Source organism: Artemia sp. Qi Xiang Cuo, chromosome 1 (genome assembly GCF_049724085.1).
Source record: "Artemia sp. Qi Xiang Cuo chromosome 1, ASM4972408v1, whole genome shotgun sequence".
Classification (NCBI taxonomy): Eukaryota; Metazoa; Arthropoda; class Branchiopoda; order Anostraca; family Artemiidae; genus Artemia; species Artemia sp. Qi Xiang Cuo.
The window spans coordinates 11850997-11863914 of NC_142794.1; the positions used below are offsets into that span (position 1 = coordinate 11850997).

A 12918-nucleotide genomic window follows, 5' to 3' on the forward strand; every position below is an offset into this window, starting at 1 on the left:
TGACTTCGTGCTAACGCAACGTAAACATATAGCCTGGTTCCATTCATCCGTACCATGATATTGTTCTGAGAAAGATTTGCGCGTTGGCAGCGCAGTTGTGATGTAGACCTCATGTAGCTCAGTATGAAAGGTTAATGTGAAACAGGCCGAACTTTTCTCTATTTAGGTCACTTTGGGTTTAATCAGCAGGAGCGTGCACATATCTCAAAGAGATATTGCAATCCTGGTGCGAACATCCCTAATCTGTTGTATCCAATCTATACCTATGGGCATAGGCAGCATTACGCAGGATATTGTCTAGGGGGGGGGGCAGTTGATAGTGTGATGGAGTTTTATCAACTGCTTTTTCCAAACCATCTGCTTTTTCAGCCATATCTAATGTAAATTTGAAGGTCTAGGGTGGGGGGGGGGAAGCTGCCCCCCCTCCCTACGCCCATTTCTATACCATAGAGCAAAATAAAAGATTATGGGTTTGAAGTTATAGCCATTAAAAACCTTCAATAATGATCTATGACCGACCCTTGTCTATCTTAGTTCCACAATAATAGTCTTGAACTCTAGCATATATTGTTTAAGCCTACAGTTGTTTAAGAAGCATTTTTATTTTTCTATTTCCCGCTTATTTGTACCATGACAATAGCTTATCGAATTAAGTGGTTAACATCTAGTGAATTTGAAGAAGGAGAATAAGTGTTTCGTGAATTTTATTGTTTTACTGTTCAATAAAGACTCCCTATGAAGCCCCTCCCTCTCCTTTATTGTGCATATGTTGTTGTGTCTCTCTGTCTCAAACATAAAACAAAAATAGACTCCTCTTTTGCCCCCTAAATTACTGAAAATAATCAAAACATCCCGCTAGTTTCCCTCTTCTTATTAATAGGCACTGCCCATGTTTTGTATTTGTTCACTCTTATGTTTTTCTTCTTTTTTTTAGTATCCACTTTGAAAAAATATTTATATTGATTATTTTGGATTTTTCCCCTTGCTTTATCTGTTTTTATACTTTAATATATTATTAAAAATTTCAGTTTAAATAATGACTAATGAGTGGATTTTCATTCAGACAATTTTAATTTTGGCATCCTTGTGGTAGTCCTTTATTTTTCGTTGAATTTTATGCTTTTCATTATTGTTATTTTTATTTATTGACCCCAGAATTTGAATTCAGCCTATTGGGGCAGCAAATGATTTGATTCTATTGAACTTACAGAAAGCATATATGTTTTATTTTGTTTCACATATTTGTACATACGTACGTATTTGTTTTATTTAGGCTGCTGATGATCTGATATATGCTCCCAAATACGCTGAAGTGTGTAAATTGATGTTTGAGAAAGAAGTGCCCTCGGCCAATGGAACTGGGAAAGTTAGTTTTAGGAAGCTTCTTCTCGACAGATGTCAGCAGACTTTCGAAAAGGAGAAGAAGGACGAAGAAGAAATTGTATCTAAACGCAAAACCGATGCACAAGAAAAAAAGAAAGAGTTACAAATGGAATTGGACAAGAGAATAGCAAAAACAAAACGTATTAGGCTAGGAAATATCAGGTAGGTTTTTTTCAATCTTTGGAAATGTGTGACTGCTTCAATATATTAAATTGTTATTTTGCTATTCTATTTCATAGGCAGCGCTAGCGCGCTGCCTTAGTAAAGAACGATATGGACAGAATATGTTTTTTTTTTTTTCTTCAATCAGGCACTTCGTATCGAAGGAGTTGTCGTAGAAACTTCGAAAATGGCTCATTCGATTGGAAATTCAAAGGGATAACTAGCCCCCCCCCCTCACCCACGCCCATCATTTCGCCAAACACATCCAATCAAAATTTTTGAGATAGTCATTTTGTTCAGCGTAGTTGATTTCCAGATAGTAAATATGTTTTTGATGAGGACACTCCCCCACAACCCTCGGGGAAAGGGTTTTAAGTTATGCCCTAAGGGCATATAAGAACGATGTTGGCACAATGTACTATTTATTGTTTTTTCCTTTAGAGCTGGGCACTTCATACGGAGGGAGTTGTCGTAGAAACTTCAAAAGGGGCTCATTTGATTGGAAATTGAGAGTTCTAGTGGCCTTTTTAATAGTTGAAAGTGATTGGAGGGCAACTAGCCCCCCCCCCCCCGCACACACACCCATCATTCCCCCAAACACATCCAATCAAAATTATGAGATAGCCATTTTGTTGAGCTTAGTTAATATCCAGATAGAAAATATGTTTTTGGGGAGGACACTCCCCCACAACCCTCAGGGCAAGGGTTTTAAGTTATGTCCTGGGGGCATATAAGGTTTTTATAGAAGGCGTTGTCGTAGAAACTTCCAAACAGGCTCATTCGATTGGAAATTCGAAGGGCTAGTACCCTTTTCAATAGTCGAAATTGATTGGAGTGCAACTAGCCCCCCCCCACTCCCATCATTCCTCCAAACACATCCAATCAAAATTTTGAGAAAGCCATTTTGTTCAGCATAGTTGATTTCCAGATAGAAAATATGTTTTTGAGGAGGACATTCCCCCAACACCCTCTGGGCAAGGGTTTTAAGTTAAGCCCTGGGGGTATATTAGGTTTTTATAGAAGGAGTTGTCGCAGAAACTTCAAAACAGGCTTATTCGATTGGAAATTAAAATGGCTAGTGCCCTTTTTAATAGTCGAAAGTGATTGGAGGGCAACTAGCCCCCCCGCACGCCCATCATTTCCCCAAACACATCCACTCAAAATTTTGAGATAGCCATTTTATCCGTTCAGCGTAGTCGATTTACAGATAGAAAATGTGTTTTTGAGGAGGACACACCCCAACAGCCCTCAGGATAAGGGTTGTAAGTTATGCCCTGGGGGCAAATAAGGTTTTTATAGAAGGTGTTGTCGTAGAAACTTCAAAAAAAGCTCATTCGATTTGAAATTCAAAGGGCTAGTGCCCTTTTTAAAAGTCGAAAGTGATTTCAGGGCAACTAACCCCCCTCTCACGCCCACCTTTTCCCCAAACACAGCCAATCAAAATTTTTTGATAGCAATTTTATTCAACGTAGTTGAAAGTTTTGGAAATAAGTTTAAGGATGGCAATCCCTTCCCCCACAGCCCTCAGGGCAAGGGATTTAGGTTATGCCCTGGGGCATATAAAGTTTTTATTTAAAGCGTTGTCGTAGAAACTTCAAAAGGGCTCATTCAATTGGAAATTGAAAGGACTAGTGCCTTTTTTAATAGTTGAAAGTGATTGGATAGCGACTAACGCACCTCTCACACCCACCATTTTCCAAAACACATCCAATCAAAATTTTGAGATATCCACTTTGTTCAACGTAGTTGAAAGGTCTGGAAAATAGGTCTTTTAGGATGATAACCCCCTCAGAGTCCTCAGTGCAGGGGTTGTAAGTTATGCCCTGGGAGCGTATAAGGTTTATATAGAAAGTTGTTGTATAAATCATAGGCAGCACGATCGCACTGCCTAAATAAAGAACGGGGACACTCAAGAACGAGAAAAGAAACGGGGATTAAGTAAAGAGGAGGACACTCCCCCACAACCCTCAGGGCAAGGGTTTTAAGTTAAGCATTTGGGGCATATAAGAACGATGTTTGCAAAAGGTATTATTTATTAATTTTTTCCTTTAGAGCAGGGCACTTCGTATCGAAGAAGTTTTCGTAGATAATTCGAAAGCGCTCATTCAATTGGAAATTGGAGTTGCTTGTGCCCTTTTCAATAGTCGAAAGTGATTGGAAGGCGACTAACATCCCTCTCACGCCCACCATTTCCCCAAACACCTCCAATCAAAATTTTGAGATAGCCATGTTTTTTAACGCAGTTGAAAGTTCTGGAAGTTCGGTCTTAGAGGATGACAACCACCCTAATAGACCTTTGGGTAAGGATTGTAATTTATGCCCTGGGGGCATATAAGGTTTTTATAAAAAGCGTTGTCTTTCCAAAATGGCTCATTCGATTGGAAATCGAAAGGCCTAGTGCCCTTTTTAGTAGTCGAAAGTGATTGGAAGGCTTGACATTTTTATAGTAAAGATCAAAGTGGGTCTAATGTATTATTTTTTGTTGTATTTGTTGTTTAGACCAGGGCACTTCGTATCGAAGGAGTTGTCATGGGAACTTCGAAAAGGGCTCATTCGACTCCCGTCCCACACCACTGCTGCCATCTACAAATGAGTCTAACTCTGACCCCACTCCATATATGGGCATAGACTCCCTAGGGGAAATGGATTTCCGAGAAATTGATTGTGTAACCTAATCTAACCTCATGAGTTCGTTACAGGAGTCCATATATGGGCATAGCATCCCTAGGGGAAATGGATTTCAGGGAAATTGATTGTGTAACCTAACCTAACCTCATGAGTTCCGGAACGAACGCCTAATATGGGAATAGCATCCCTATGGGGAAATGGATTTCCGAGAAAATGATTGCGTAATCGAAGGGGAAGTGAATTTCTGAGAAATTGATTACATAATCGATGAGAATGTTTTGATCCGATAACGGGAAACAGGATCACGTGTCTCCTTCTAAGCCAATCAGAGGACTGGTTACATATAAGCGGGAGAGGATTGCAGAGAATATAAGGAAAGGATTTTTGCTATAGTTTTTATTAGTCTATGAATAGAATTCAAAGGAGTGAGAACAGTTTGACTTTATTCATTTGGATATATTTGTGCTGATGATGAGTGGAATGTTTACCCTATTAGAAGTTGATAGTGGAGCTGGTAGCAATAATACAAGAGCACCAAACATTGCGGCGGAAATCACGAGAGGATCACGGCTTTGTCTGGAACGGGGTGAAGTATGTGCAAGATATGGGATATCCTTGAGCAAATTTAAAATGGAGGATCAATTATGTTTCGCTGCAAAAGTTGATATAGCACATGTGAATAGACTTCAATGTGCTTTAAGTGCATTTGTGAAACGTATTGAAGACAATAAACTGTATCGCAAATTGTATATGCTTAGTATTATTGTTGTAATTATTCAATAAAATTGTTTCGAATTCGAAAATGTTCCCTTTCTTTTTGTTGTTAGAATGTTAGGCTAACGAATCATGGTCAGTCTAGTATTGTATGAGGAACAAGTAGTTTAATATTATTTCCATTGGCTCTCAGTTTTTCCACTGCCAAAGCAACAGAACTCATGACTTGTTGTTTGCGTACATGAAGTATTGCCGTGGTGAGGGAGAGAGTCACATCAGGATTGGCAACAATTTCTTTTCTCAATATGAAATTGGATGGTGCAAGCGTCAGTTTTATATCCACTTTAACATTGGGCGTTAGCCATTGGGGTATATTAAATATTTCATGGTATATTTCCACCTAGATGTAATTCACTAGTTGTAGCATTTTAAAGCGCATCTGTACTATCAGTATTAGTAATATATTCATATCCATGAGAGGTGCCTATCAATTCCTTGTATGACTTGGGTGTCATCAACATGAATTGCATATAGCTTGTATAATTTGAGAGATTGTTGCTTGTGCTCACCAGCGTGCCATTGATGTAGACACTGATTTGACGAAATAAATTATGTAATATACAATTTTCATAGGATATCCATCGGCCCGAATTGGCATTGTTTTATCGGATTTCCGAACTTTCATTTGTAAATCTATAAATGTTGAAGACTTGTCCATAAAGTAGTCTTCATTGGAATAAATTTGAAAGTGGATATTGTCGGAGAGGGGTTGTTGTGGATAAAATTGTTGATAGTATCCATGCTTGACACTCATATCAACATTTTCTGCATTGGATAGATTCAATGAGGAGGGGATTGAAGTTTGGGAATTCTTGTGCGGTAGGTATGACATCTTAGGAAAAGAAATCTAGTTTCGATCTAACAATTCTCTTCCTGGGGATTCTTCTTCTGTTTAAAGTCCGTGTCGGCTTTTTCCTTCTTTTTTTTTGACAGGGGTGATGTCTTTCGTTTCTGACCTGAGTAGAGACTAATGAGTGATGCATTGTTTCTCGTCCTTTTTAAACCTTTTCCATTTTGTTTTAATCTGTCGCCGAGGGTTCGCGCACTGGACCTGAGATTTTCCGCAGCATTTTTTTTTAAATCCTTGCCAGAGCTCCAATCGTATAGTGTAGAGGATGCAAAATCTGTCGAAGCTGGTACAAGATATTTTCTAGGCAGAGGTAGTGCAGAGCGAAACAGCTTAGAAAACCAACTGCCAAGACCGTAGCCAGACATTGACGAGCAATCTTTGTAATAGTCCATTCCATTGCCCTGTTGTCTTGGGCCAAGAGTATTAACATAGCAGTCAATATCAGGACAAATGGATACCACTTTTTTATTAGACATCTCGTTGTTGAACGATGGGTTGAAAATGACATGTAATCACAGCCAAACCTTTTGATATTGCTATGGGATCGCCTAATTTAGTTCGTAGTGTTAACTGACAGAGTTCCAAATAGGAAGTGTTTACGGGAATATACTGAAGATGCTTTATATTGTAGTGGTGAATATGTTCTTGATTGGTTTTTCGTTCAAGAACTCGTAGAAGGAGAACATTTGGATTACCAGCCCGAGATGTTTCCACAAATGAAGCGTAGAAAAATATACAAGTGTCCGTGGAGAAGGCAGGCGGGTAGTCAGAAAAAATAAAATTAGTGTTTCCGGCAGTTTTACCATTGATTATATTGAGCTTAAAGCCAAGAACATCCTTTATGTTATCATTGAGTATAACCTTTTCATCGGCAATAGGTGAACTAATATAGATCTTACCCTCCTCCTTTGAATGGTTGAAATGAAAAGCTCCTTTTTTACGAGCGGAAATTTTTTTACTAATAGAACGACATATATCATTCATACAGGTAAGTTTCTCGTAGGGTAATTCAATATATGTATGATTCATCCAATTGACTTTTTGAATTTGTTCTTGATCACCTGAGGGTGGTGGCGGCCAATCATAGTGTCTAATTTCTATATCATATTTACGATCTTTTCTCAGGATGTCGTAGGTATTTTTGAGAATGCAGTCGACAAGAGCCACTTCATACGAGCCCTCGAATTTGATGGTGGGAGAGAGTTTTGTCCAAAAATCACTTGTTCTATTCAAGTCATTGTAGAGAGGATCAGAAACATTGGACATGAAAATTACATAGAAATCATTGGGCATTGTTAATGTCATCAGCACTGACCCAAGAATCAAAATCTGAGTTGTATCCTAGCCAGAGAACAAGCAACTGTCTCTTGCTCCTACGCGTACGACTCTTTAATATCTTTTCAATTTGATAAATTTCACTAGTGTTTCTAACTTTTTGCAGTTCATATTCATAAAAACTGCCGAGAATCTCATCATATTTGGTGTCTCGCAGTCCATATTTTGTGGGTTCAGTGTCCAGGATTTTGGACACTTTAAAAAGTTCGGTGCTCCATAAATAATTCCCCTTTTCAAAAATATGGGTGGTTCTATTAATTCGAACAGTATCACCAACATTGAATTTGTTCTTTTTCCTCTTCTTCTCATTGTCATTGGAATATTGCTTTAGAAAAGCATCAAATGTATTCTCACTGCAATGAACTTCCCGAGGGCTGGAGTTGGACAGAGATCTATGAGGTCGTTGGTTGTATATCCGCATAATTTTATCTAAATCATGAATAAAAGCAGGTGTATTTTTCAATGTACAATATCTTGAAATTAATTGACGAATCGTTCTTATCAATCGTTCAGCCAACGCAGCCTTTATGGGGCTGTGACTTTGATAAAGTGTTGTATTATATTTCAATAGAACCTTTTGCACATGGGGATTAACAAATTCGCTACCACGATCCGATTCAATTTTTCTATAGCAATCCTGTTCAAGAATACTTTCAATGGCCTGAGCAACTTCAACACCTCTTTTTGAGCGTAATGGAATGGCATAGGCATAGCGACCAAAGACACTGATTGCCACCAGAATATATTTTTAGGGTGTATTGTGACGCCGTTGAATAGCATTTAAAGTTAAAAGATCAGTTTGCATTCTATGCAGAGGGAAAAAGGCTTTAGTTTCTCGATATTGTTTGCCACGAAGCCTGCAATTCCGATGTAGTGTGTAACTTGGTTCATTCTGTAGATGCTCTTTTGATTTTTTTAATGTACTGCCAGAGGCAACTTTAAAAAGTGTTTTGGTGGAAGTTAAACTTCCTGCTTCACCAATATTTTCATAGACATGTTTCAGAACTTCATCCATTTTGAACGCAAACACGTAGTGGAATGTCCACTCCCCTTTTGCACACTGGAGGGTGAATCAATCCGTCTTCGCTTTTGACTAGCAGCAACAGGTGTTATAAAATCATTGCTGCTGCTGCTGCTGCTAGTATTTTCAAATATTGAATCTTCTTCTTTTTTAAATGGTGTTGGCGTTGTTGGAGGACCATATTCTTTTAGTTTCTTTAGAATTTGCTTACTGCCAATATGACTTTTGGGAAAGTTTGATGCATTTAGAAAGGTGTATAGATTATTGTCAAATGATAAAGTCCTTTACGACTCGTCACCATATCACAAATTCAATTCCTTCTCCTTTGATTGCACTGCTGCAGAATCTTGAGATGTTTCCTGTTTAGAGGGATCTGTGACGACGGTGGCGGGTCTCTCACGATAAGGTTTATGTTTGTCCATGCGTCGCAATGCATCTTGAAGTAAAAGCAGTTTTTTGTCATCAGCAATATTCTCATCATTAATGAATTTGCTTAGATTGTCTTCAAAATGTTCGACGGGCGAGAGGACAAGTTCAAATGGTGTCAATTTATAGGGTTTAGCTATTCTCTCTAGAGAAAACTGTTTACAAGTCCTGCAATTATTGACAGTTAAAGTGTAAAAAAAACTACCGCCCGCTTGAAGGAGACGTTTTCTTTTCAAAATTTTTCCGCTTTTTTGCATGCCAAGTCGCGTACAGTGGAACGATGTTGCTTTGTCTGTTATCTAACACCTTTTGACAAGTCTACATTACTAGCAGTTAAATTTGAACAAAGTTCAGATATTAGATCAATGAAATTATTGTCAACACCATGTTTGAGTATAGCCTTCCTGAGTGGAGGTTTTGAAGTGCCTAAAACGGAAAAAAAATGCCGTTGTTCGTGTAGTTTCTTCAGTGTCATAATATCAACTAATAGCTCTTTCTACTGTTCACCGGAAGATATACTGTAATTTCTTTGTCGAGAATGTCGGTGACTACACGTAGATCCTCGGACGTGCTCTGATTTAGATCTAGCAAAATGTAGCCGTAGGGCTTATTTGTCACCTGAGTGTACGCTGACAGCAGAAATTTAGGAAAAACCGGGGTTTATTTGCTTATTGAGAGTTATTAGTGAGCTAGAATCACGAACAACTCGATAGATAATATAGATGGTGCAATTCAAAGCAAGGGTTCGCATACATTTGCTCTGATGAAACTGATTGTGTAGAACTAGGGTTATGGAAATGTTTTCATGATGAGAGCGAACGGTGAACAGCTGTAGCATTTCCTGTGAGAACTGTTCAATGGATTCAGCCAAATCATCAATAATCAGCCACGAGTTTGGTTCTATACTATTGAAAACATCAAGTCCCCGCATAAATTGTATTGGTATGGTTGTGGAAATGGCTTTTATTTGATCATAGGACTCCTGCCAAATACTATAGCAATAATAAATTTTATTTGGTTTTTCCAAAAACATTTTATTACAATTTTGAATTATTTTAGCTAAAAGTGTTGTTTTCCCCGACATTGACGGCCCGCACAGAAACGATCTGAATGGTATTTTAAATTGATACATGCTGCTACTGCTGCTGCTGCTGACAACAGTCGGACTACAACTAACTGTAAATCATACTTGTCCAATGAATAAGTAGTAGTAATAATTTTCCCATAGATCAACCTAGTACGTTAACAAGAACAACAAAAACAATATTTCATGGTCATTTATTCGACATGAAAACTCTAATTGTTCAACATGAACAACATAAGAGACACTTTATGTACAACATCTATTATAAAAACACTTTTGTTCATCAAGAACAACAACAACAACAACACTTATTGTCATAAAAAAACACATTTTGTTCATCATCACATTTGTGTACATTAGCACACACACTATTTGTACAGTAAATCACTTGAAAAAAAAAACACTTGGAACTTTAAAAAAAATAGCACAGTTGAACATTATGAATTTAAAAGGGGCCCCGTCCACCCTCCGGGGAGCCGCAGGGCCGAAGGCTGCCGTGGGCGGGACCCCCATCCCCGGGCCAAAAGCCGGCTGCGGGCGGGACCCCCCACCTCCCGGGGGGTCGAAACCGTATAGAATAGTCGTCGTCACTGCAGGTTAGGTTGGGTTAGTTAATTCACGAAAGGTTTAGGGTTAGTGGTTAGAGCATTTAATTTATGAAAGGTTAGTGGTTATTGGTTAGAGCATTTAATTTATGAAAGGTTAGTGGTTAGCGGTTAGAGCATTTAATTTATGAAAGGTTAGTGGTTAGTGGTTAGGTTGGGTTAGTGGTTAGGTTAATTTATCCAGACCAAGTTGATTGTGGTATTCTATGCATTCAACTCGGTCTGAAATGCGGTAGTGGCCATGTGGCAGTACACTTACACCATTCTCGAGCACATAGACTTTGTCGGATATACATGACATTGCATTCTTTTCTACTCTTACAGCATAATTTCTGTACTATAGAGAGCGAATTGCAAGCACTTGTGCTCTTGGCACTAGGCTACAATCTACACAGTCTCTTTACACACTCATGTTGCAATTGCTCTTTACAAAATGTGTAGGCACCCCTTTACACGCCTGCTTTACATTCCTATTTTGAGTTTCCACGCAATAAACTTTAGGACCCGGGAACACCCCTCTGGATATTAAATCACACCCCGTCTCTGATTTTAACATTAGTAGTGGGTTGGGGGCTTGACGTTTCACCAACTTGGGGTAGAGGGACGGGTTCCAGATTGTGAAATCCATCCGCGAGCTGATGTGCTCCCATTTTCTAAATCTCCCAATAAATCCTCGGTTTTTACCTTTAACAGCAAAGAATCTGTAACCCCATAGTAAACTTGAACCTCCCCCTCCCGTGGCCATCGCACCTTGCAAAAATTATATAAAAACGACAACATGAGCTTTTGGAAATTTCAAGTACTGAACTACCTCCTGCTATATTCTTGTTCAGTACCACATTTCTATTTCTCCTGTGTAAAAGGACCGTGCCAGCCTCTATGCTCGTGAACGTTGTAAAATTGGGGTCGGCAATAGTTCGTGTACACTCTTGACGGTCAGTCACGGCGTCGCAATGAGATCTGTTCTGTACGCTTTCACATATTTTGCCCAACGCTGAACTTAGAATGAGTTTGTACATTTCCTTCTCGACTTTACTGTTTGCCCGAGATTGTTTATCAACAAAAGTGTCGATAAACGTCTTCAAATAAAATTTCTGACTGAATTGCAGGACCCTATGTATTTTAGTGATCTTGAAACCATTGCTCACCATCCAGTGTAAAAGCACATGGTGAACAACGATATTCTCCTTTGGGTCCAAATCTGCAATCAGTTTTTGCTAAGAGGGGGTCCAGTGCATCCCCATATCCTCAACCAATGATCGATTGTAGGGACTCAGCGAGTCCCTGGTCACGGTTCGATTGATACAGGGAAAAATAAAATCTCTGACTGAATCATGAAGCTCCAACGGAATGTGCCCGTCAATTTCTAAGAACCATCCTTGTGGCCCATTGTCTTCGACGGTGTTAATGTCGGTGAACTCACAAGTATTCTCAAGCCATTTATAGTTCCCACACGGCAAAGAGTATTGAGACATTGCCGAGGGGTACAATGAGTTCATGTCCAAGAACACTGCATTTGACCTTGCACCGGTGCTGTTTTGTCCGCTTGGATCTGTTGTCAAAACGTGATCCCCATGAAAAACATACCCACCCCACATTGATCTTAATACAAAAAGGTGTTGATCCACATCGGTGATTAAGCCTATTTCCTCCCTACTAATTTTTAAATTCAAGTCCATCAACAAATGTGGTGTGGAAAAATAATAGCCTATATCTAGTCCAAACTCTGAATAGATTTGGTCTGTGTTCTTGCAGACTATGTCTAACAGAGTTAAAACGTCACTGGCCAAGTACAGTCTACAGTAATCCCACCCATTTTTACAATCCCCCTTAGACCACACCTTCTTGGCAAACTCATATTCCTCGGCTCTGCATTCACTGTTGGTGAGTGAATTGTAGAAAGCTTCAATTGGAGGTAGTTTCACCTCGCTTAAGCGAGCGCCAGAATAGTAATAGTCGTATGCATATACACCTTTACAGGTCAATAGGTTATACATTTCACTGTCTGGAAAGTGCTGTTTAAGCAAAGGAAAGCTATCAAAATTGTCGCTTTTCTGCACTTGAATCAATTGACTCAATTCCTTGGGAAAAAAACTAAAGAAATCTAAAAACCTGATTTTATTCCAGCACGTATGCCCATTATTTACTACCTGCCATTTCAACTCGAGAAGCACCAACTGCTCGACCGATTTGGGAATGATGTTATAGGTAAATGAATTATTTACCCATGGACTATCTACTCCCCCTCCCTCCCTATGCATACGTGCCAGTGCCGGTAAAATAAATTTTAAATCATAATTTGAATTGTGAATAAAAACCGAATGAAAAACTGCTGGCTAACGTTTATGTTACACGATTGATGCGCTACCCCTCTAAAATTACTACCCCTAGAGGATATTTCCTGCCAAAAGTGATTGTGGTCTCTGGCTTTTCCCTTCCCCCCTCTTTTCCCTTTAGTCCCCTTATCCCCCTCTTCAAACTTCCCCTTACAAACCCAACATATTTTTTTATTTTTAATCGCGAGACGATCCTCTGCAGACAACACCATAGGGTAATGCGTATTTCTCAAACGAGAAATAGCGTCATTAGCTGTGCCAATTAATTTAGTCAGTGCCTTGATCATGCACTCTGCCTCATCCAACGTTTCAAC

At 39.1% G+C, this 12918-nt stretch overlaps 1 protein-coding gene across 1 annotated transcript in view; it reads left to right on the forward strand.

Annotated features, from left to right (window-relative positions):
- The window catches only part of LOC148956008 (uncharacterized), a 488643-nt gene that overhangs the window by 113754 nt on the left and 361971 nt on the right, over positions 1-12918 (forward strand). The window contains exon 11 of the mRNA XM_089088947.1: positions 1274-1545. Coding sequence (XP_088945073.1) covers positions 1274-1545 — 272 coding nt within the window. The remainder of the gene's footprint in view (positions 1-1273; positions 1546-12918) is intronic.